At 37.5% G+C, this 22,457-nt stretch overlaps 1 protein-coding gene across 1 annotated transcript in view; it reads right to left on the minus strand.

The window, feature by feature from the left end:
- Positions 1-6,423: 6,423 nt before the first annotated feature.
- LOC133530612 (uncharacterized) overlaps positions 6,424-22,457 on the minus strand; it is a 124,276-nt gene continuing 108,242 nt past the window's right edge. The window contains exons 2-7 of the mRNA XM_061868608.1: positions 22,093-22,221; positions 19,272-19,961; positions 14,351-14,449; positions 12,723-13,268; positions 12,573-12,680; positions 6,424-8,144 (exon numbers count right to left, since the gene is read on the minus strand). Coding sequence (XP_061724592.1) covers positions 7,800-8,144; positions 12,573-12,680; positions 12,723-13,268; positions 14,351-14,449; positions 19,272-19,961; positions 22,093-22,221 — 1,917 coding nt within the window. The 3' untranslated portion in view covers positions 6,424-7,799. The remainder of the gene's footprint in view (positions 8,145-12,572; positions 12,681-12,722; positions 13,269-14,350; positions 14,450-19,271; positions 19,962-22,092; positions 22,222-22,457) is intronic.

Raw genomic sequence — 22,457 nt, forward strand, 5'->3', positions numbered from 1 at the left:
CCCTTTTCATCCTTATTGGAGAAACAATATATAATATAGTTTTCACACTAAAAAGTCGTCACATCTCTTAATACCAATACTTTTACTCTGTTAATCCTAACCCTTTAACTCTATAAGTCCTAACTTTACAAGCTCTATCTCTATAAAGCCATCATCTGGGTAAACCTTCTGGGTGGCGCTTGGCCGTTTCACTGCTGTCACAAAAGTTGACCACGAGCATGTCTAATGTCACAGCAACGAAACGGCCAAGATAGTAAAAGTCTTGGTATTAAGAGATCTGATGACTTTTTAGTGTGAAAACTGTAGGCGCATGTTAGTCTTGGCAGCACTTTACATAAAATGTTTTTGGTGGGATTTCATTTCTTTTTAGGGTTCCGTAGCCAAATGGCAAAAAACGGAACCCTTATAGATTCGTCATGTCCGTCTGTCTGTCCGATTCTGTCACAGCCACTTTTTTCCGAAACTAAAAGCTATACTGTTCAAACTTGAACTTCTCTTCTCTTCTTGATGCTATGAACCGCATTATGATGTTATCACAAAAATAGAAAAAAAAACAATAAATTTTGGGGGTTCCCCATACTTAGAACTGAAACTCAAAAAATCTTTTTTCATCAAACCCATACGTGTGGGGTATCTATGGATAGGTCTTTAAAAATGATATTGAGGTTTCTAATATCATTTTTTTCTAAACTGAATAGTTTGCGCGAGAGACACTTCCAAAGTGGTAAAAAGTGTGTCCCCCCCCCCCCCCCCCCCGTAACTTCTAAAATACCAGAATGCAAAATCTAACAAAAATATATGATATACATTTCCACCGAAAATTGGTTTGAACGAGATCTAGTAAGTAGTTTTTTTTAATACGTCATAAATGGTACGGAACCCTTCATGGGCGAGTCCGACTCGCACTTGGCCGCTTTTTTTTAAGTTGCCATTCGGGTTCTTTTTCGGGTTGGATAATCTGCGCTTCGGCTATTTCTGTTTTAAAAGCCCATTCATTCTCTTTCAGTCTTTCATTTCATTGGTTTGGCTGCTTTTTAGGGTTCCGTAGCCAAACGGCAAAAAACGGAACCCTTATAGATTCGTCATGTCCGTCTGTCTGTCCGATTATGTCACAGCCACTTTTTTCCGAAACTATAAGAGCTATACTGTTCAAACTTGGTGAGTAGATGTATTCTATGAACCGCATTAAGATTTTCACACAAAAATAGAAAAAAAAAACAATAAATTTTGGGGGTTCCCCATACTTAGAAGTGAAACTCAAAAAATCTTTTTTCATCAAACCCATGATATTGAGGTTTCTAATATCATTTTTTTTAAACTGAATAGTTTGCGCGAGAGACACTTCCAAAGTGGTAAAATGTGTGTCCCCCCCCCCCCCCCCCCCTGTAACTTCTAAGATAAGAGAATGATGTACATTACCATGCAAACTTCCACCGAAAATTGGTTTGAACGAGATCTAGTAAGTAGTTTTTTTTTAATAATATCATTTTAGTAATATAATTTTTTTCTAAACTGAATAGTTTGCGCGAGAGACACTTCCAAAGTGGTAAAATGTGTGTCCCCCCCTCCCTGTAACTTCTAAAATAACTGAATGGAAAATCTAAAAAAATATATGATATACATTAGGTACCATGCAAACTTCCACCGAAAATTGGTTTGAACGAGATCTAGTAAGTAGTTTTTTATAATACGTCATAAATGGTATTGAACCTTTCATGGGCGAGTCCGACTCGCACTTGGCCGCTTTTTTTATTATTTCCAATAATGGAAATTTCGGGCCGATATTTAGGGGTGCGTCCTATAATATATACGCACTTTTGGAATAATTTCAGTTTACAAACGTTAAAAATGTATACTAATCTTATGTATAATAAAGTAAACGTATACTTTCAATTAGTATAACATAAAAATAATATAACATACGACATACATATGGCTGTTTGGTATAATATACATATAAGTTAAGCTCATTTCATATAACTGTCATAATATATACATATAAAAAGGTTAGGTTAGGTTAGAACTGTGACCCTCTAGATAAAGAAATTAGCACCAGAATTACCACAGAAAAAAGCTGCAATCTGTAATAGATAAATACGGAGCAAATTACGTTGAAATATAAATTCGCATAGTATAGATGTTTCAAATACATTGCTCATTTCATAATAATTTAAAAACTGTATCTGTTCATTAACTAACACACAAAAATATATTTAAATAATGTAATTTCGGTAGTGGTTCGGTATTTTTAATGTATGATATTTGTTTTGTATGTTATATTATTTCAACGTTATACCTTTCTAATGTTATCGTAAACAATGATATATGTAGTGTTTATTATACAATTTACAATTATAGAATTCGTTGTTATACATTGCATGTTATTGCAATTGAATGTTATTCCGATCAAAATTATACAAATTAAATTTATAGATTCAGAGTGATATATTATAGGTTTGTATACGTTCTATTACTTACCCGATATTTAGATCTAAGTTAATTATATTCAACTACAGCGGACTGTTGTGCTTTGATACAGCCAAAATCAATATTAATTAGGTGGACTCCATTCAAATTAGTGACCCTTGAAAGCGCTACGTAAGTCCCAATGTTCCAGAACATGGACAACAAACAGGTACCTAATTTTAATGGCACCTCGAAATCAATTTATTAAGTATGTCAAGGAATATAATAATTTTTAAGAAACAAAACCGACTTCAATGAGGGAGACTGGAAGAAAGATTATTGTTGATTTTGGATTTCATATAATGAAATTAAAAAGACAGCGTCCTAGGTCTAATTATGTACAAAAGGAGGTTAGTCACTGCACCCACCTCGACACATTTGAGATTTGCTGGTTGACTGGTAAAATACCCGCAATAGGGTATTCGACTGTATTTAAAATAAATTATTTCACACCATGTATGAAATAATAATAAAAACCGGCCAAGAGCATGTCGGGCCACGCTCAGTGTAGGGTTCCGTAGTTACTCTTCCGTCACAATAAGCTAAACTGGAGCTTAAAGTATAGTAAATTGTTAACCAAGGGATGAAACGATACCTTTTACCCGAGTTAAACAAATAGGCAAATTTGCATAATCAGTACCTAATTAAAGTAAGTCTTTTTACTATGAAGGGAAAACTCAAAAACAGCTAAACTGATCATTTCCGCTATAGTTTTCATTTAATGTTTTTCGACGATTTTTTTCATATTTTTTGGACCTATGGTTTAAAAGTTAGAGGGGGGGGACACATTTTTTTTTCTTCCGGAGCGATTATCTCCGAATATATTCACTTTATTAAAAAATGTTTCTTGAAAACCCCTATTAGTTTTGAAAGACCTTTCCAACGATACCCCACACTAGGGTTGAAGCGAAAAAAAAATTTCACCCCCACTTTACGTGTAGGGGAGGTACCCTAAAAAAAATTAAATTTTTAGATTTTATTGTACGACTTTGTCCGCTTTATTGATTTATATATCCATGGCAAATTTCAACATTCTAGCACTAACGACCACGGAGCAAAGTCTCGGACAGACAGACAGACAGACGGACATGGCGAAACTATAAGGGTTCCTAGTTGACTACGGAACCCTAAAAATGGCTATAAGTGCTTAAAAGAGTTGAGAAGTACCCTCAATTCCTCCAATCATCATCAGAACTCAGCTTGACTAAAATGTTCCTTGAAAACCTAATTGCTTCATAAACATGCGAAGAGAACAAATTGCCAAACGTGAACTATGCGGCGTTGAAGAGTTCCATTCTGTTCATCATCAGCAGTTCCGCTTCATCAAATGTCACTTGTACAAATGTAAATGCTTAATTTGATGATGAAAATATTAAGATTACTATATATAGATATGCTTTTGCCTTTAACATTTGAAGAGTTCCTTCGATTCCTCATGGACCCCATCGTCAGAACTCGAACTTGACAAAAATTTGTCTTAAAAATAAAATTTGCTTTACAAACACAGCGAAGAGGACAAATCGCCAAACGTGAACTATGCGTCGTTGAAGAGTTCTATTCTGATCATCATCAGCAGTTTCACTTCATCAAATGTCACTTTTTAAATGTAAATGCTTGATTTGTTGATGAAAATACGAAAATCACTATATGTAGGTATGCTCTTCACATTTGAAGAGTTCCCTCGATTCCTCATGGATCCCATCATCAGAACTGAGTTTTGACAAAAATGGGACCAATCTGTACATATATAAATTCAATCAAAAAAATAATTTTCAAAATTGGTTCAAAAATGACGGAGTTATGAACAAACAAAAAATACATACCAACCGAATTGATAACCTCCTCCTTTTGAAATCTTTAAGTCAATTAAAAAACAGGAACAGTCACCCGACATTGAAATCACACGATGGGGTCCGACCCTCGCTTGCAATGAAACTATCTTTATACCGACTTCTAAATTAGGTTATGTAGTCTTTTTGATCACGCAGAATTATCAAGCGCTATGTATATTAGTATACGTTTAAAGTTCACAAAAGTAAGAAAAATCTTAACACCACGTTCTATACTTAGGATAAAAAAACGTCTTGCATATGTGAGTGAAGTGTTCGAATAGGAAATATTACGCGAAACTCTGCGTATTAGGGGAAGCCACTAGCGCATTCAGATTAGGTCTACTGCGAAATACGAAAACCAAAATTTCTTTATCTGCCTCTATCACTTGCATATTCAAACGATAGAGAAGCAGATAACGAAATTCATTTTTTGGGTTTCGCGGTAGGTAACAAACCGCCTTGATACATCAATGTCATATTTTATTCGCAAATTCGCAAGAAATTAAGTATCTATGAAATCTTTTCAAAAACTGTTTAAAGGCGTAGCATGTACAAGTTACTCTATGGTTTAGGGTGTACACTAGAGCTTCACTCTGGTGACAGAACAATGCAGTAATACTCCCTATTAGAATAGACATTCCATATTTGAAATATTACGTGGTTTGGAAAGGAAACTCATTCGTTGCTTGTGTTAAGCCAAATTTCACCCACTAGTTTACGTGTTATTGTGACGCAGTCGAGAAACCCTCGTTTTCTATGCGCGGCGTTACCAATTCGAAACTTATAATGTCATTACACAATTTATATGATATTTATATTTTCGCGAGATATAAATACTCGTATATCCTTAGTATGAAAATTTAAAAAATTAAAATTTTTCAGCAGCGGTATCATGATCGCACTTTTATAGTTTTATCGCCTGCCATGTCATGCGTCACTTTATCAAGTTATTTATTTATCACGTGAACAACTCGAACAAGGGTAATTTGCTGCTTAAAAACAGTGAGCAAAATGTAATTTCGCTCACTGAGCGAGACAAGTATCATTCAAGACAAAGTCAATTCAAAAAAATTAATAAAAACACCATATTTTACGTATTTTATTATACAATTAAAACAATGAACTTAAAAAAAATACGCAATTGTTACGCAAAGTAAATAATTCTACTTTTAACAATCTCTACCATAGTTGACAAATAGGTGTATCCGCAATTCGGGCCGTCTCTTACAAAGTTTTTTTTAATAAAATAAGTTGTCCATCGAACTGTCAATTGATTTTCGTTATTTTATTGTTTCCGTATTCATTCTATTCCATTGGAGCAAGAGGTAGAGACTAGATCACTAGAGTGTGTATCTGTGTTTGCGTGAGCACCTACACACCGTAATACATAATAATATATGTAATATGTATTACGGTGTGTATTAGCAGGATATATTATATCCTGCTCAACAGACTGTTAATAGTAATTAAAAATGTCTACTCCAGAACATGCAGTCGCTGTGGCCGAAATCGGTCAGGAGTAGCATCATCATTTCCGTATTATTTTATTGAAATTTCTTTCGGTTGTTTTATTTCAGTAATTAAACTTAATTGTTAGAATACCTTAAGAAAGCATGAGTGATATAGTGATGAAGACAGATAGAATTTTTTCAGGTTGTATTTTTACCTTCCAAATATGTTCTCACTGCTGTCGTGAAGTTTTGTGTACTACACGAGATCAAAGTTATTAACATCTCGTGCAGTTCCGAGTCCCTTACTACGCTCAAGATTCTAAATTAGTATTATTATAGAATATTTCGCTTGCACGGGACTCAAAATAAGCACTCTGAGAAATATAAAACTTTGCTCTCTTGTTTTACAAATAAATATTATTCATTTTAGTGCATTTAAATAAAAGCTTGTTTTTAAAGAAGTTTTTTATTATATATTCCTGGTATCATTTTATCGGTCAATCACATGTAAATTAAGTTCGCCTGAATTCATTTGTAATTGTTATGATTTATGATCTATGTTAAGTTTATAATCTTGTTTGTCATTTCATTTGATACATTTGTAACGATGTGTACACTAATTAATAAAACTTTTCCGAATAAGACATGATTTTTTTTGAAATAAAAAAAGACAATTCATATGAACAATTTAATTGAATAATTTGTATATAATGATATGATTTCTGTACAGCTGTACATAAGTCATCAACTAGATTCAAGTCAACTAGATAAATTTATGAGTATCTTAAATTGTAGGTAGGTAGTGGCTTAATAATTTACAAAACCTTAACATCGCCTTTGAAATCTGTACAATAAACAGTTGACTTAAATAATTATCAATAGGTAGTTTATAGGCTACATTTAATCTTATGTTACATAAAATACAGTCATATACTACAGAATTGGAATATTTTTAATGTCTAATTCAGTAACACTTATTCACATGTAGGCAATATTATATACAAAGAAAGCATGAATAGGGCACTATTGAAAGGAAATTCCCTAACTTGGTATAAGCTATCACTATTTTTTTATATTTTATACAAAATCAGTCTCCTACTATTTTGTTACCGAACGCCGTCATAGGTAACGTGTCGCACAGTACCCTATAAATTGAAACTAACCTCAGACTACTGCGCGGCGGTACACGTGCTATGCGACGCGAGGACGTTCACATCTGGACATAGAAGTTTTTAAATAACAATAGTACATATAAATAATAAATCGATACTTACACCCAATGCTTACCGTGTGAACCATTTCCGTAATATCTCTAATGCTAAGATGCCTACCCCCTTACATGAAATGAAACACAACTTCAAGCACACAAATTGTTTCACAGCCTTGCTACAGTCGTTCCAAGCTCTCACTCAATTTATAGTTACAGTCTGTTCTTATATAGCCTTAGGAATGACGTGACATGTAAAATAGCTACCGTTACGGCACAAATCGCTTAATTAATAAAAGCGCATAATATTTGAATAAGTAATTATATTAACAGTAACTATGATAGTATTTTAGCAAATAATAGTTGGCAATAATAAATGTTATTGTTTTACTTTCTTTTTCTCCAAGCATTCCATTTCAATTTGGAAAGCGACGGAGACAAGGAACCATATAAATTGCGCAGTATTTTGGAGAGAACTTCTACTTACATATCTAGGAGTTAATATTTAATTTCTTCAATTAAAATACTTGGATCAATTGTAAATTGGGTCTCATAATTGTTAGAGGAACAACAATAAGACTCTCACATTAGTCGAAAAGTTCATGAAAACGCCTGCAAAAACGCTACAAAAGTTATCGTCGGTGAGGGTTTATAAAACGTGACATATCACAGATCTCTAGAGACGTTTCTAATAGTTCCTTTTACATGGAATGATACATCTGAAAATGGAAATACACTGGCGTCACAAATGCGAGGCGAACTCAGAGAGTCCGAAGACAAGTTTTACTAACAGAAAGACTCAAATATTAACTAGGTAGGTACAGTACACGCAGTGTTATATTCTCAAGGTGCTAAAGAATCATTATCGCAATCGATCTCATTCGTGTTGTCATTTTCAGCGTAATTCATGCTCTCGAAGTACTGCTGAGGCCTGCCGTTCCAAAGCGAGTCTCCAGAGGTGACGGACATGAGTGCGGTGTCGATGCGGCCGGCCGACTCGTAGAGGATGGACTCGGTGAGCTCGCGGGCGAGGTGGCGCGGCGCGGGCGGCGGCGCGCGCAGGCGCGAGAACAGCCGCTCCGAGCGCGCCACGTACTCCGCCGCCAGCGCCACGCGCGCCTCCGACACCACGAAGCTCAGCGAGTCCAGGTACGGCTCCGGCTCGGACTCGCGCGACGCTCGCCGACTCTGTCAACACCCAAAACGGAGTGAATAGTCTGAGCCGACGTCGCCGGCGGGCAGCCGAGGGTTCCAGTTTTGTTAAAACCATGCAAAGCCCGATAATATGAAATTATATTCATACAATTTTATTATTTTGTGTTTTTCTATGTGATTTTTGCGTTGTTACTTTAATACATTTTAAAGATTACTTCATTCCCGTAATAAATGTGATCGGAAACATCAGTCCGTGCATTAGCCATGTGATAATTCGACCATAATATAGGTACTTAGTGGATTGCCAAAAACTGCCATTATGCCACTATGTCTAATATAATTAAAAAACAAAAAAAAAAACAACTAAAACAAAGAACTAAACTGACAAAATAGTGATCAAACGTGAATCTACAGTGTATTGTCGAAGGCCAATAATTTGTGATTATTTTGAACTTATTTCACTTACCACGGTCCTTCATAATTATATAGTTATCTATACATCAGTCTAAAGGATTAATAAAATTACATTTAATGTTTCAACAATTATAATAGATCTATACTAAGAAGTTAATACACCATACGTTATAATATTTCACTTGTTTATTAGTAAAATATACAATTAGAACAAAAATTACAGCAGCAAGTAATATGCTAACTTCATGTATATGACAAACCAAACATTGAGAATCAATCACAATAACTATTGAGTACTGTAATGCCCGAATGCATAGTATGAGTCTACGATAGGTACGTACACTACGTGTTTCTACACAACGGCTACGAATGACTGGTTGCTTCAGGATTCTAGCGGATTAGCAAAATTCACTACTCGCGATTTTACAATTCTTACATAATACAATTACGTAAACACCTCTGTGTGGCAACATTAACAATATTAAAAAAATTATACAATGTTAAATAACACATTAGCTCCTCAATTTTATTGACATAAAAATCAATATATTGCATAGTAAAATTAGCGCCACCTAATATTTATTTTAATCATATTTAAGTTCTGTCAAAAAGGTTTTGAGTGATAAAAAAGCTATAGGTTAAGACCCCTTATTATTCATAGTACCTGGGCGACCGAGCTTAGCTCGGTTACAACTATTTATTGTAATATGGTGGTGTATAGGTGATAATCTTAACTACATTTTTTACTAAATTAAACTTGTCTAAAACAATAAAAATTATATATAAACTTGAACATATAAAAAAAAAACAAAAGTTAGTCACCGGGCGAGATTCGAACCCGTAACACTCGTTTAGCAGTCCGCGTCTTCACCCGCTGGACCAGACGGACAGTGGCCGGCAACACGAAATTAGCGACCATATTCTGCGTCGAAAGAAAAACGCATGAAAACTCGAAAACACGCGTTTTCCCAAACATAAGATCGATTGTTCACCCCCATATACCAAATTTCAGCAAAATCGTTAGAGCCGTTTACGAGATCCCGGAAATAATATATATACATACACAAGAATTGCTCGTTTAAAGGTATAAGATATATATATGGGTTGAAGTTGGTTGAATTAATTCAGCATTAAATAAGCATTTAAAGCTGAATTACTAACATAGTCCATGGAATTGGTACATTTTACCTAACATCAAATGAGGTAGTTCTGTTTTTTTAATATGTTGGTAGTGATGAAATGGTAATAATAAATCCAAGTTTTCGACCTCGAAAGCCCTTGGGATCATTGTAAAGTACATGAAAATCCATTCAATTTTAGGACTTTTTCAGTTTTTGTAAAAAGAAAAAACCACCGAGAACCGGAGTTACGGCAAAAGTCACTATGCACACTTTCAAGAATTTGCAATTAATTGACAATATAATCTTAATAGTCTTAGTGAGCCAAATAATTTCTTCGGCTTTTCAAAGGTTTGCAAAATTTTGAACTAACTGTAACTGCAAAAAAGGTTGTACCAGCAGTTGTGGTTGCAAGGAAGCAGGACTCAAATGCTCAGCTATTTGCAACTACAGCAATGGTCAATCTTGCGAGAATATACCAGACCGGAGATGTGTGCCGACATTGAAAAACCATTCATTGATGATCCACCATCAGATGACTATTTCGACCTGCCTGATCAGGTTGACGAAGAAATGCTACCACATACGCTGGGTGCAATAATGCTGTGGATTCAGAGGACAAGCGTGGTCCATCAAAGATATACAAGAGATGCGAGTTATAAAAAGTTCCTTCACTTTACTGTATATTATACACACAATGATCCGAAGGGCTTTCGAGGTCGAAAACTTTGATTACTATTTCATCACTAATAACATATATAAAAAAGCGGCCAAGTGCGAGTCGGATTCGCCCATGAAGGGTTCCGTACCATTTATGACGTATTAAAAAAACTACTTACTAGATCTCGTTCAAACTTGGAAGTTTGCATGGTAATGTATATCATATATTTTTTTTAGATTTTTCATTCTGTTATTTTAGAAGTTACAGGGGGGGGGACACATTTTTCACTTTGGAAGTGTCTCTCGCGCAAACTAAATCGCAAGTCAGACCCCATATGGAGTATTGCTGTCACCTTTGGGCAGGAGCACCTGCATGCCAGCTTGGACCCTTTGACTCAGTCCAAAGGCGCGCTGTGCGAATCGTTGACGATCCCAAACTCACAAGCGGTATTGAACCTTTAAGTCTAAGGAGAGACTTTGCCTCCTTGTGTGTGTTCTACCGCTTGTACAATGGGCTGTGCTCTGAGGAATTGTTTGACATGATGCCAATGGCCACTTTCTATCACCGCACCGCTCGCCGTCGGCAGGGAGTTCACCCTCACACCTTAGAACATAATGGTCGCGTACTGTGCGGTTCAAGAGGAATTTCCTCCCGCGGACGCTCCGGCTGTGGAATGAGCTCCCTTCCGAGGTTTTCCCGAGGGTCTACAGTATGGGGTTCTTCAAAAAAGGAGTGTACAGGTTTTTAAAGGGTCGGCAACGCGCATGTAACACCTCTGGAGTTGCAGGCGTCCATAGGCTGCGGTGACTGCTTACCATCAGGCGGGCCGTATGCTTGTTTGCCACCGTCGTGGTATAAAAAAAAAACTATTCAGTTTAAAAAAAATGATATTAGGAACCTAAATATCATTTTTGAAGACCTATCCATAGATACCCCACACGTATGGGTTTGATGAAAAAAAAAAACTTTTTTAAATTTTATGACGTATTAAAAAAAAACTACTTACTAGATCTCGTTCAAACCAATTTTCGGTGGAAGTTTGCATGGCAATGTATATCATATATTTTTTTACATTTTTCATTCTGTTATTTTAGAAGTTACGGGACGGGGGGGGGGGGGGGGGGTTTCTGTTTTTGTGTAAAAATCTTAATGCTGTTCATAGAATACATCGACTTACCAAGTTTGTACAGTATAGCTCTTATAGTTTCGGAAAAAAGTGGCTGTGACATAATCAGACAGACAGACGGACATGACGAATCTATAAGGGTTCTGTTTTTTGCCATTTGGCTACGGAACTCTAAAAACAGAACTACCTCATTTGATGTATGGCAACACTTCTTTTTTGGTACGATTTCCATGTATTAACATTATAATTAAACTTAATTTGTTGTTTTGCAGAATCCTATGACATATTCAGAAAAATGTTATAAAAAAACATGCAAAAAATACGCGACCTGTTCGAGGTGATTTTCATCCCTAGTTATTTATTTGTCTTGTTTACATAGTCGAATCTTACATAAAATTAAAGCTGGATCATTTATATTTCTTAAAATATACAATTCATGTGTATTGGTATTGCCAACCTGCAACTGCACCAAACGTACTCGTAGGATGGCAGTCAAAAAATTTCGTATCACTGAAAAATACCCTAAGTTTGAAGGGTATTCGCTGAAGTACAGACTTGTCGGAAAACTAATTGCAATTGATAAAATAACGTTCAAATAAAGTAGGTTCATACAAATAAACGATTATACCTATTTTATTAATGTGACACTGATTTTTACTCTCTTTGGTAAAGTATAATTTTTCACAATCCAGCCGCGTATTTGCGTCAATTTGAAACTAATTATATTACGTTTTGATCAGTATAAAACAAGCTTTCAGTTCAAACTTTTTTTTTAAAAGCTTTGTATTATATTTTATCAGTCAATACCTTTGTAACAGAACTTATGACCCAACTAAATAGGTGCTCGTGCATCAGACCATTATTGTTGCAAGTGATCATTTACAATTAATGCAACATGCTAGGGATTATCCATAACCAATTTTGTTAATGCATTTAGATATCAAAACCCAAACTCGATTTTAAGCAATCACTTTCACAGAATACGATGTTGTTAGTAACATGCTAGGTACATACTTAGTCTACTCGGGACCGTAGCAACTACAATAAAACTAAAATAATAAACCTAGAACTTAAAAAGTAATGTTAAAACAGTGTCAAACGGAACCGAAGCTAAAGGAATGAAATGAAAAACAAAAACTTACGATCGACATAATGGCATGTGAGCTACGAAGGGCGAAGCTGCGCCCGCGTCGCCCGGCTCGCCCGCGGCTTGAGAACCAAAACCGAAACATGAGAACGGTCAGGACGCGATATTAGTGAGTCACTGGGTGCACTGTCACACGGTGGGTTTAACACGACACGGTTAGTTTGGGATCGGTAACTTTCGGCCGGAATCTTTGGAATTGGAACATGTATTCCAGGAGGGCGCGCACCTTGTTCTCGTGAGGCGGCGGCGGGCGGCGCGCGGGTGCGGGTGCGGGTGCGGGCGCGGGAGCGGCTGCGGGCGGCAGCGACGGCCGCCCGCGCGACGCGGCCGAGCGCGCCGACGCGGCCGACGGCGGCCGCGGCGCCGCGCCCTTGTGCGCCGTGTGCAGCGGGATGCGCGACGGCCGGCGCCGCGGCGTGTCGGGCGTGCAGGCGGAGCGCGGCTCCTGCTCGGGCATGGGCAGCGGCTGCATGTCGCGCATGCTGCTGTGCGAGCGGCGCTCCGGGCTGGCGCGCGCCGAGCGGCCGCGGCTGCTGACGGGCGTGGCGGGCGCGGCGGGCGCGGCGGGCGCGGCGGCCGGCGGGGGCGCGCTCGGCGTCGGCCCGGGCGGCTCCGTCGGAACCTCCCTCACCCCCTCTAACTGCCGCACGCGACTTTTTACACTGTCTAATTCGACGCTCTTCTCTTCTAACTGCAATATAAAATAGTTATTTTCATCCATCACACTTGCTCGAAATTAAATATAAAATATTATACTATTATTACCTAATAGTTATTTACGATTATTTGTGTATCGTATATTTATTGTATGAAAACAATATAGAATGTTGCCTTCTTAAAACATTCTTGCAGTAAGAAAAAACGCCTCTGCTTTGACAGACGTTTTGGCAGCTTTTCCGTTCCATTGAGACAACTTATTAAGAACGGTTTTTCAATATTGAATATAAAAAAATAAACGTGTTATAATAATGAAGAGGTAAGTAATAAAATACGAAATATGCTTATATTTATTATTTTTACATTAACAGTAGGTTTTTATGTTGATTACGACTTTTATTAAAAAAATAGCTTTTCCTTCGCAAGTGTGATGAAAAACATTGTGTGTAACTCCGAGGGTGAGACCAATATTTTACTTATCCCCCCCCCCCCCCCGTAGTGCAATGTATTTTTAACCAGGATTAAACAAATTTTGCCATCAAGTGAAACACAACATTTTTCACCATACAAAATACTAAACTGTAAAAATCTAACAAAATCATACCAAATCAAAGGCAAATAAATAATCCCAATCCAGATACAATAAATAATCAATAACGTCTGCAAGTATCTACTCTTATTTAATTAAAAGAAGCAATGTTAACGATATTTATCAGGTAGGTATATTTAGTTTTTACGTAGGTGGGTAGGTAAGGAGTAAGTATTGGACGTTTCAAGGACTTTGTCTATTCAAGCGCATGAATAGAGACGGCAAGGTGAACCTTTATACTATACCTAACTGCGAGGAGACCTTGAGTATAAACAACCTGAGATTTAATAAATTAACTCGCTACAATTTATGGAAAAGTGAACAATTAAAGTAATCTATCCTCATCAGTTTTGTTAATTGTAATAGGGCTTCATCTTATTTAATAATTTTCTCATTTTATCTAAAACACATGTAAATAAAAGAATTTTATCAACTAAAAACACTTGACAGTGACAGATCACTATCATATCGGAAACAGATCGAATAACTAAAACTCGAATTGGCCTATAAGATATAAGCTATCTTACCCGAAATTTGAGGTCTTCGTTCAGATCGCGCGCCTGCTCCAACCGCTCGAGTAATGTCGCGCGCTGCTTTACAGCGCGGCTCATCCATTCACGTAACACCTGTAACGTTCATAACAAGATATTTCAATGGATGTAATGTTTTAATTTACCTATAAATTATTAACCTCAAGGTGTATAAGTTATAACGACTAAACACTAAAAACAGAGGGCTTAAATACCGCGAACCTTGAAAATCAAATATGCAAGAGCAATAGAGACAGATGACGAAATCCCCATGTTCGCGGTAGGACCTCTGACGCCGCAATAATAAGCATTTACGAAGATCTTGAGCTCACCACACGTGGGTGCATCTTAGAACGTGAGCAGAAGTATACGTTTAATACTATAACAGCCCGTGATCAATCCCAGAACTCATTTTTAGGGTTCTGTAGTCAATTAGGAACCCTTATAGTTTCGCCATGTGCGTCTGTCTGTCCGTCGTCCGCGGCTTTGCTCAGTGGTCGTTAGGGCTAGAAAGCTGCAATTTGGCATGGATATATAAATCGATCACGCCGACAAAGTGGTAGAATAAAAACTGGAAAAATTGTAATTAAGGTGGTAAAGTGTTGCATAAAGTGGAATCTTGAGCGTTGCGATGGTTTCAAGGCACGAGGGTTAAACAACAAATTTTGCCACCGAGTGAAACAAAAATTTTCACCACACCAACGCGAAGAAAATACTAACTGTATTTTCTTCGCGTTGTTAAAATATCAAACAAAATCAAATCCAAATGAACGTTTTCAAATATTTTTCATAATCATCATTTAAATAAATAAATAAATAATAAATAAATAAATATTATAGGACATTATTACACAAATTGACTAAGTCCCACAGTAAGCTCAATAAGGCTTGTGTTGAGGGTACTTAGACAACGATATATATAATATATAAATATTTATAAATACTTAAATACATAGAAAACACCCATGACTCAGGAACAAATATCCATGCTCATCACACGAATAAATGCCCTTACCAGGATTTGAACCCGGGACCATCAGCTTCGTAGGCAGGGTCACTACCCACTAGGCCAAACCGGTCGTCCAATGATAATGCCACACGTGGATAAAAAGTGTTTTTTTAGAGGGAAATTAGCACAAAACCTTTTAATTTCGGTTTCATTTGTAAAACCGTTATTGAACATTTCCATAAAATTGTTGTTAGATTAACCGGTTTAGAACAATAAAAACCGGTTTCTTCCTATGTCTTTGTTTACGCGGCACACCACCAGGCCGTCTCGTCGCTCTTCGAATAAACCGGTTCATTTAGGTTACAATAAAGTTTTTAAAACGTTTGCGATCTTATGAAAGTTGGAAGAAAAATCCATATATTCCTTAAGATGAAGTCTAAGCCAGCTGTCGCCGTAGCCTCACACACACAACCACATTTTTATGTACAATTAACAATGGGGAACCCGACGTTGTGGCCATGTCGATATAAAGTCATATCGATAAACTATCGGCATTTTTACAAATTTAATTTTACTACCTAAACTGAACAGGTAACCATTATAAGACAACTTTATATATTCTTGTGAAACAGTATGTTTTTGTGAGTTCGATATTACAATAATCAACGGCGGATATCCATGGTGCACCGGTCAAAACCAACTAAAATATGTCTTCCGAAATAATTGAGTTATTTTATAAGAAGTATTCATTATACATTAGCGTTTCTATGATGTTAATTTTTAGTGAAGATATCGAAGCTTCAATTAATCGCTATTCTGTTCCGCTGTGTATAGTTTTTGTAAATACCCATTGGCCTGCACAGTAACCTGCTACAGATATAGCTGTCATAGCCAGATGATATCAAAGAAACCGGAAAGAAGTCGGGATTGTATTAAATTGACAATATGGGTATACTCTCAACGTGGTGTATCCTAAGACAAGTCCAAACGGGATGACAAACTATTTAATCAGAAAAAAAAATGGCGCCAATCTCATCCAGCGGGCGAGCCAAATGTGCTTCAATATCAATTTTGTGTCCACATACCACCTGATTAAACTGATTGTTGATATTTTTAATTTACATGAGTACAGGTCGTAAAAGTCACATCTGGTCGCGCTTCGCCTTTGTGTGGTGACCGCCAGTTGTGCTATACCTATCTATATGCTCCATATTGTGTTTGAGGTGAATCTAAGGGCTTGTATTATCAATTTTAAGTTCTCATGTAAGTGAATTGTCAAATTCTTAGTTAGAATAAAGAATCTTAAACCTAAATAAAATAAGACAAGTAAAACATAAATATGAAAAAAAAAACACGCTAGAGGTCGGGCGTGGAAAAAATCTCAGCATTTCATTTTAAAATCGTAAGAAAATCGGTGTTTTGAATGGTTTTGTGCACTATGGCATTAATAAATGTCCCTACTCCAGCACTCTTATTTGCCGATTAAATGACTGTTAGTGAGATCGAAATTAACTTCATACGAAGCACGGCGCAAGGGGCCCCTGTCTGTTGGATCCTAAAAGCAGTGTTCTTAGGAATATTATACAACTGTGTTTTTTGTTTAATTCTTACTTCTAGGCTAAGATCTACAAACCAACATTTATTTAGTTTTTTGTTGTCTTAGAAAAATATTGTGTGCAACGGTACATAATAGTTTAAAATTCTCGGGCCTATCCTTACAAAACACAAATTCGTTTCGTTTCGTTTTGAAATTTCTGCCCTTGAATTTTAAGAACCCTTATTATGTACCTGTTGCACAAAATACTATTTAATGATAATAATAGTATAACGCTTTTTAGACTGTCTAGGTACCTAAGATATCACACGAATATTTTCATCATCATTTATAAAACGATAAAAGTTATCAGTTACGTGTTACGTTAAGAGAGCTAAGGAAGAAGCGACTTATTATTCACCTCAAGGACGAGTAGGAGTTATTGCAAAAAGCATTGATGAAAAGCCATTACGGTCAACAAAGAGGGTCTTTTTTTTCTATACGGTTGGCCTAGCTCCATTAGTTGGTTTTTTATTCATCCGAGTAATTTGCCGTAATCTAATTCTTACGTCATTTGACGGGCCCTCGTTAGCGGCATGACACAATTTTATGATGTCTCCACCGCAGCGTTGTTGGTTTGCGACTAGGTGTTTCATCAAGATTCTATACAAAAATTAGGTGTCCAAACATCCGTCGCACTGCGGAAGCTGTGAAATCAGCATGTACCCTTGACTTCTGTTTCCTGTTCGTGACAGAAGTGTTTAGTCAATGGTAAATTGGCTGGTGTTGGTGTTACAAACTCATCATAATTATTTACGTTTAGCGTATTTCCGTTTGGATGCCACAAAAAGAATATTCAAAGATTTTCCGGTTTGGCCTAATACTTAGGTCCTTAAATTGCAATGTTCATATTGTTTGTATGTACGGTTTTGTGTTATTTTTTTTATATATTTATATGATAATAATTTATAGACCAGCAATAGACATGAGTCAATTTTAATTTTATTAACAAATTCACCAAACAACTGGAAAAACGATGGCTCAGACGTCCCGTCTGGCTATCAATCCAGAGTTTGTTGGTTCAACCCAATGAGTATTGGGAAATTATGTAGCTACGTAATATCGTTCTTTGATAGCTACCACCAGCTTTTCGGTGAAAAAAAAAAACAAGAGGAATTCCTATTGTGCATGGGAGATATGCCTGTGCACAGCAGTGGTATATAGTCGCTGTCTTGTTACTATTATTTAACTTAAAACATTTAACCATATCACACGATTGTTACTACCTAGTCGCTGAATCATGACCACGCAAAGATAAATAAATTGACTGATCTGAGAATGATTGAGTTTATTAAACTATACAAAATATCAGTTCTACTATGTACATACTATCGGCCGAGATGTAGAAAGTGTTACAAACGGCTGCTAACGTGCCAGTAGCGCGAAGCAGCACGACAAACACCGCAGTTCGCACGTACTCTGTTACCTCACTACCTAAGTAGTGCTGCAATTAACGAGGTTGGCCGACTTACCGACGAAACCACCGCTAAATTGACGTTTTTTAACAAATTACCTATTATGCAAACGCTGAACGTGAAACCTAGAAGCTTAATGGTGACATTCAGGTTTTGTTTAATAAGTAAATGTAATGTACTTAGTGCCATTGGTCAGTAAAAAAGATGGTATCATGAGAAAAAAGTTAACTACTATATTTTTACATGCGTTTATTGGTGACTGGTCCTCTAAATTCTTCACGATGAATTGTACGCAGACAATAAAATAAAAAAACTAGTGAACGACATCTAAAGAAACACCTTAGCGTCAAAACTGTAGGTACTAAGCCGATTTTGGTTATTGAAGTGTCATTCGATTAGTTTTAACGACGCGGGTGATTTATTGCCCGACGTAAAAAAAAAAGTTTATTTACGAAAACAAAAAAAGAAACACGTCAATATCCACTTTTTTACCTAGCTTGTCGTCGTTTTCGAATCCTTACAGCTTTTTGTTTGGTTATTAATTTTTTTATATCACAGAATACACAAAAGCACTACACACAGAATGCTCACTATCTAACAAAACCAATGTTTCACAGAGGAAAGTTACGTATCATGTTGTCCCTCCTAAACTCCTAAAGCATCTTCTTTCTTCGCTCGCTAGACAGCCTTTTATACAATTTATATAGTAGTTTAGGAAGATTTTGCTTGTTGCGCGAATACAGACTTTATTCTGGTGTTGCTCGACGGCCCGGCCGCAGATTGGTATTGCTTCTCTCATTCTCACTCGGAACCAACTGCAAATGGCGCTACCGTTCTGCAGTCGGGGTCGAAATAACACAGTGACATAACGCGGCAACGTGTCGCTGCGGATAATGATAATACCTAACTCATAACCATAAAGATAAGAGCCAAATAACGTAAATAAGTAGACCTTATTACCTGATTCTGTACAGTGGAGCTAAGGAGTTGTCTTTGAAGTTCCACGGGATTGCTCTCTTGGAGAATCGCCGCGAACTTCTTGGAGTCCGGCGTGGGCACACGCGGGGGCCGCGGCGGTGTGTCCAGCGCGCGGTCCAGCCGGCCCAGCGGCGACGAGGACGCGCGCGGCGGCGTGGCGGCCGCCTCGGCCTCGAGCTGGGCCGCTCTGGTGAGCAACGCATCTCTTTCGCTGCGAAGTCGCCTCACGTCCGAACACTCTCCGCAGCCCGACAGCGCTCTCGCAAACGATTCCTCCGCCGTATCTGCCGAGGGTCTTTCGTCGAGCTCGCCCCGAAGCAACTCCGCTTCGTCCCGTAATCTGACGCCTTTCCTTTGTATGACGTCGAGGAGTGCCCACAGCTCGTCTTCGAGCGGGCGGGATCGAGAGGCGGATGATGATTGAGCGTCTTTCCCGCAAGAGGTCTCGGTGCTGAAGCCGGAATCTTGGACGGAGGGCTGCGGTTTGGTGCGGGTAGCGTCGCCGCCGCCGCCGCTGCCGGCCAGCTTGCGTCGCACGCGCACGCCGGGCTCCCAGTCGCGACGGGTCCCACTGGCGGGAGTTGACGGCGCCATCTTCGACCGAAGATTCGGGAATGTCTCGATGACGAGATCGCGGAACTCGAGCAAAGCTCCGACCTCATTCTGGAGTTCCTGTAACACGAATATTTATACACACAAATAACTAAATTATCAGAAAATAACATCTCGCATTTTTTTTAAGTAGGACTATGTTCGTACCTACCTAGTAGATACCTTCATGTTAAATATGAAAGTCCATCCTTCGATTTTCAAGTTTTGTTTGGTAGTTTAGCAAAGTGATGATTATACTAATTACGAGTTGGGATAAAGTTTTTCGAAGTTGGTAACATACATAATACCCATTTTTTACAAAAACCAACTTTCTCGTTCATACGTACATACGTAGTTTATGAATCCATCATTTCGGTGTGTTTAAACAAAAGAAACAATAGTCCTTATTCAGTCTCACGGTCCATAAATTCTTAGCTATTTATTTTGGATAGCCCTAACGAACAAGAAAGATAAATCATCCGATAATACATTTAGCACAATCGGATTAAGACCAACCTCGAAATTTCTAGAACAGTCATGAAATTTGGTATGTATATAAATTAAAGTCCCCTTTTTCATGCCCACATTTGTCGCAGTCGAGTAAAATGTTAATATTGGGGTAGATCACGTACAAATGTATAGTTAAAAGTGGAATTCATATTCCTCCGAGTTTCCTATTAAGAGAATCAGTAAGTATTTTCTATAGCAAGATGAATTTTTTCCGCAAAGATATCCAGGACTTTTTTGTGTAGAATTTAATAAGCTTTAATGTTGCTTTACACTATATTTTCATAAAGAATGTAGATTTACACATTTTCCTAGATGGCTGCGATTCCTCGAGGTCCCCAAATGTCAAATGTCGTGGGCATGAAAAAGGGGACTTTAATTTATATACATACCAAATTTAATGACTGTTCTAGAGATTTCGAGGTTGGTCTTAATCCGATTGTGCTAATTGTCGAATCGTACTTCAAGTGAATAATCATGAGCCATTATTCGCTTTATTATTTTTTCTATGGCCTAGGTATTAATTTCCTATATAACTTGTTGATTACTCAAACAAGCATTTTAGGGCATTTTGAATTTCCCAAAGGATTCTTGCATATTTAATGAAACAAATTCGAGGCCGAAATTCAAGACGGGTAAATAGAAAAGGTAAAACAATACAATTCGTCAAAAATTTTTAAGACGTCTACAAACTTTTTCCTTAACCATAATCTCATATTTCGACCTTACGCGGCTAAGGTGGCGTGAAAGCAACAGATATATTCCCGCGTAAGAAACGTACGTGTAAATATAGAGTACTTGTAAATAAAACAGATTCATAATGTTAGTCGTTGAGCACTGACTGTCGTTGATTACATTTTACACTGGTGCCAGCGTACTTTTTCTTAAAGTAAACACTCGCACAGACGCCTTAAGCAAAGTTCTTTTATTATTTGCAAACTTCTCACCTCTTGTATTATATTGTATATTTATTAGTATATTAGGTATTGTTTTAATACTTATATAAGTAGTATGTGTGTTTGTATTTAATAGTCTCCATATTTAGCTCCTTGCACTACCTGTTGACTTTTGTATGAGTTCGAAATTTCCTGCTACCTAAAGGTTGTCTGGAAGAGATCGCTTTTTAGCGATAAGACCGCCTGTTGTTACCTGGTTCTATTTTCCTTTAAAATTCATTTGTAGTTTTACATGTATGTAAAATGTATAATTGTTGGTGCAATAAAGAATATTTACTTACTTACTTACTTACTCTACGTGTATTTAGTGAACCTTTTTCTTTCTCATAGCATGTTAATTTTTCACATTACGAGTCCATCGAATTCATCAAGAATCTACTGGATTAGGCAGGTGGTCAGAGTCGTGCGTCAATTGGTAGTTACATTACAAACGATTCTAGTTTGATTGGCACGAACAGAACTACTGAAATAATCAATTGGTAGTGATTGGTCATGGAAATGATCCATAAATACCGTCTTTCAGATGATTTTTGTATGTGAGATCGATCCCTCGTGCCTACATTTTTCAAATTGGCCGCCTTTTTCTACTGACAAAGCTTGCTTGCTAGAATATAGGAAGGTTTCCTACTTCTGGATAGTAGCCCCCTTAACATACGTTTACTGCGACCGTGGACGCTAGTGATTGTATAAACTCATTCATATTCAGTTCTTCAATTATATTATTTGTTATAAAACAGAAAGTAAGTTACCTGTAGGGCGACGAGGGATTTAGCCTGCTCCGAGATGAGGTAGTGGAAGGGTTCCGGCTGGGAGCGCAGCTGCATGCACTCCATGCCCGACCCGCCCGAGCCGCCACTGGCGCTGTCTCCACCGCCCGTCTGGAAACCAAGGAATAATAGTTAAAAACAAGTAATCACAAAACTATGAGCCAGGAGCATTTTAAAATAATGACCAGACTTTCAATCGTCACCGGTCCCTCTCAGTAGCGTCTCCCGAGTGTCGGCGTCTAGTCAACTCTATGACTGCTGCTCGACGCAACGTTGGCGCAACTGCTCAGCGACGCCATTTTCCATAGCGCTGACTAGATGCAGACGCTCAAAAGGTGCTAGTGTCT

Source organism: Cydia pomonella, chromosome 2 (genome assembly GCF_033807575.1).
Source record: "Cydia pomonella isolate Wapato2018A chromosome 2, ilCydPomo1, whole genome shotgun sequence".
Lineage (NCBI taxonomy): Eukaryota > Metazoa > Arthropoda > Insecta > Lepidoptera > Tortricidae > Cydia > Cydia pomonella.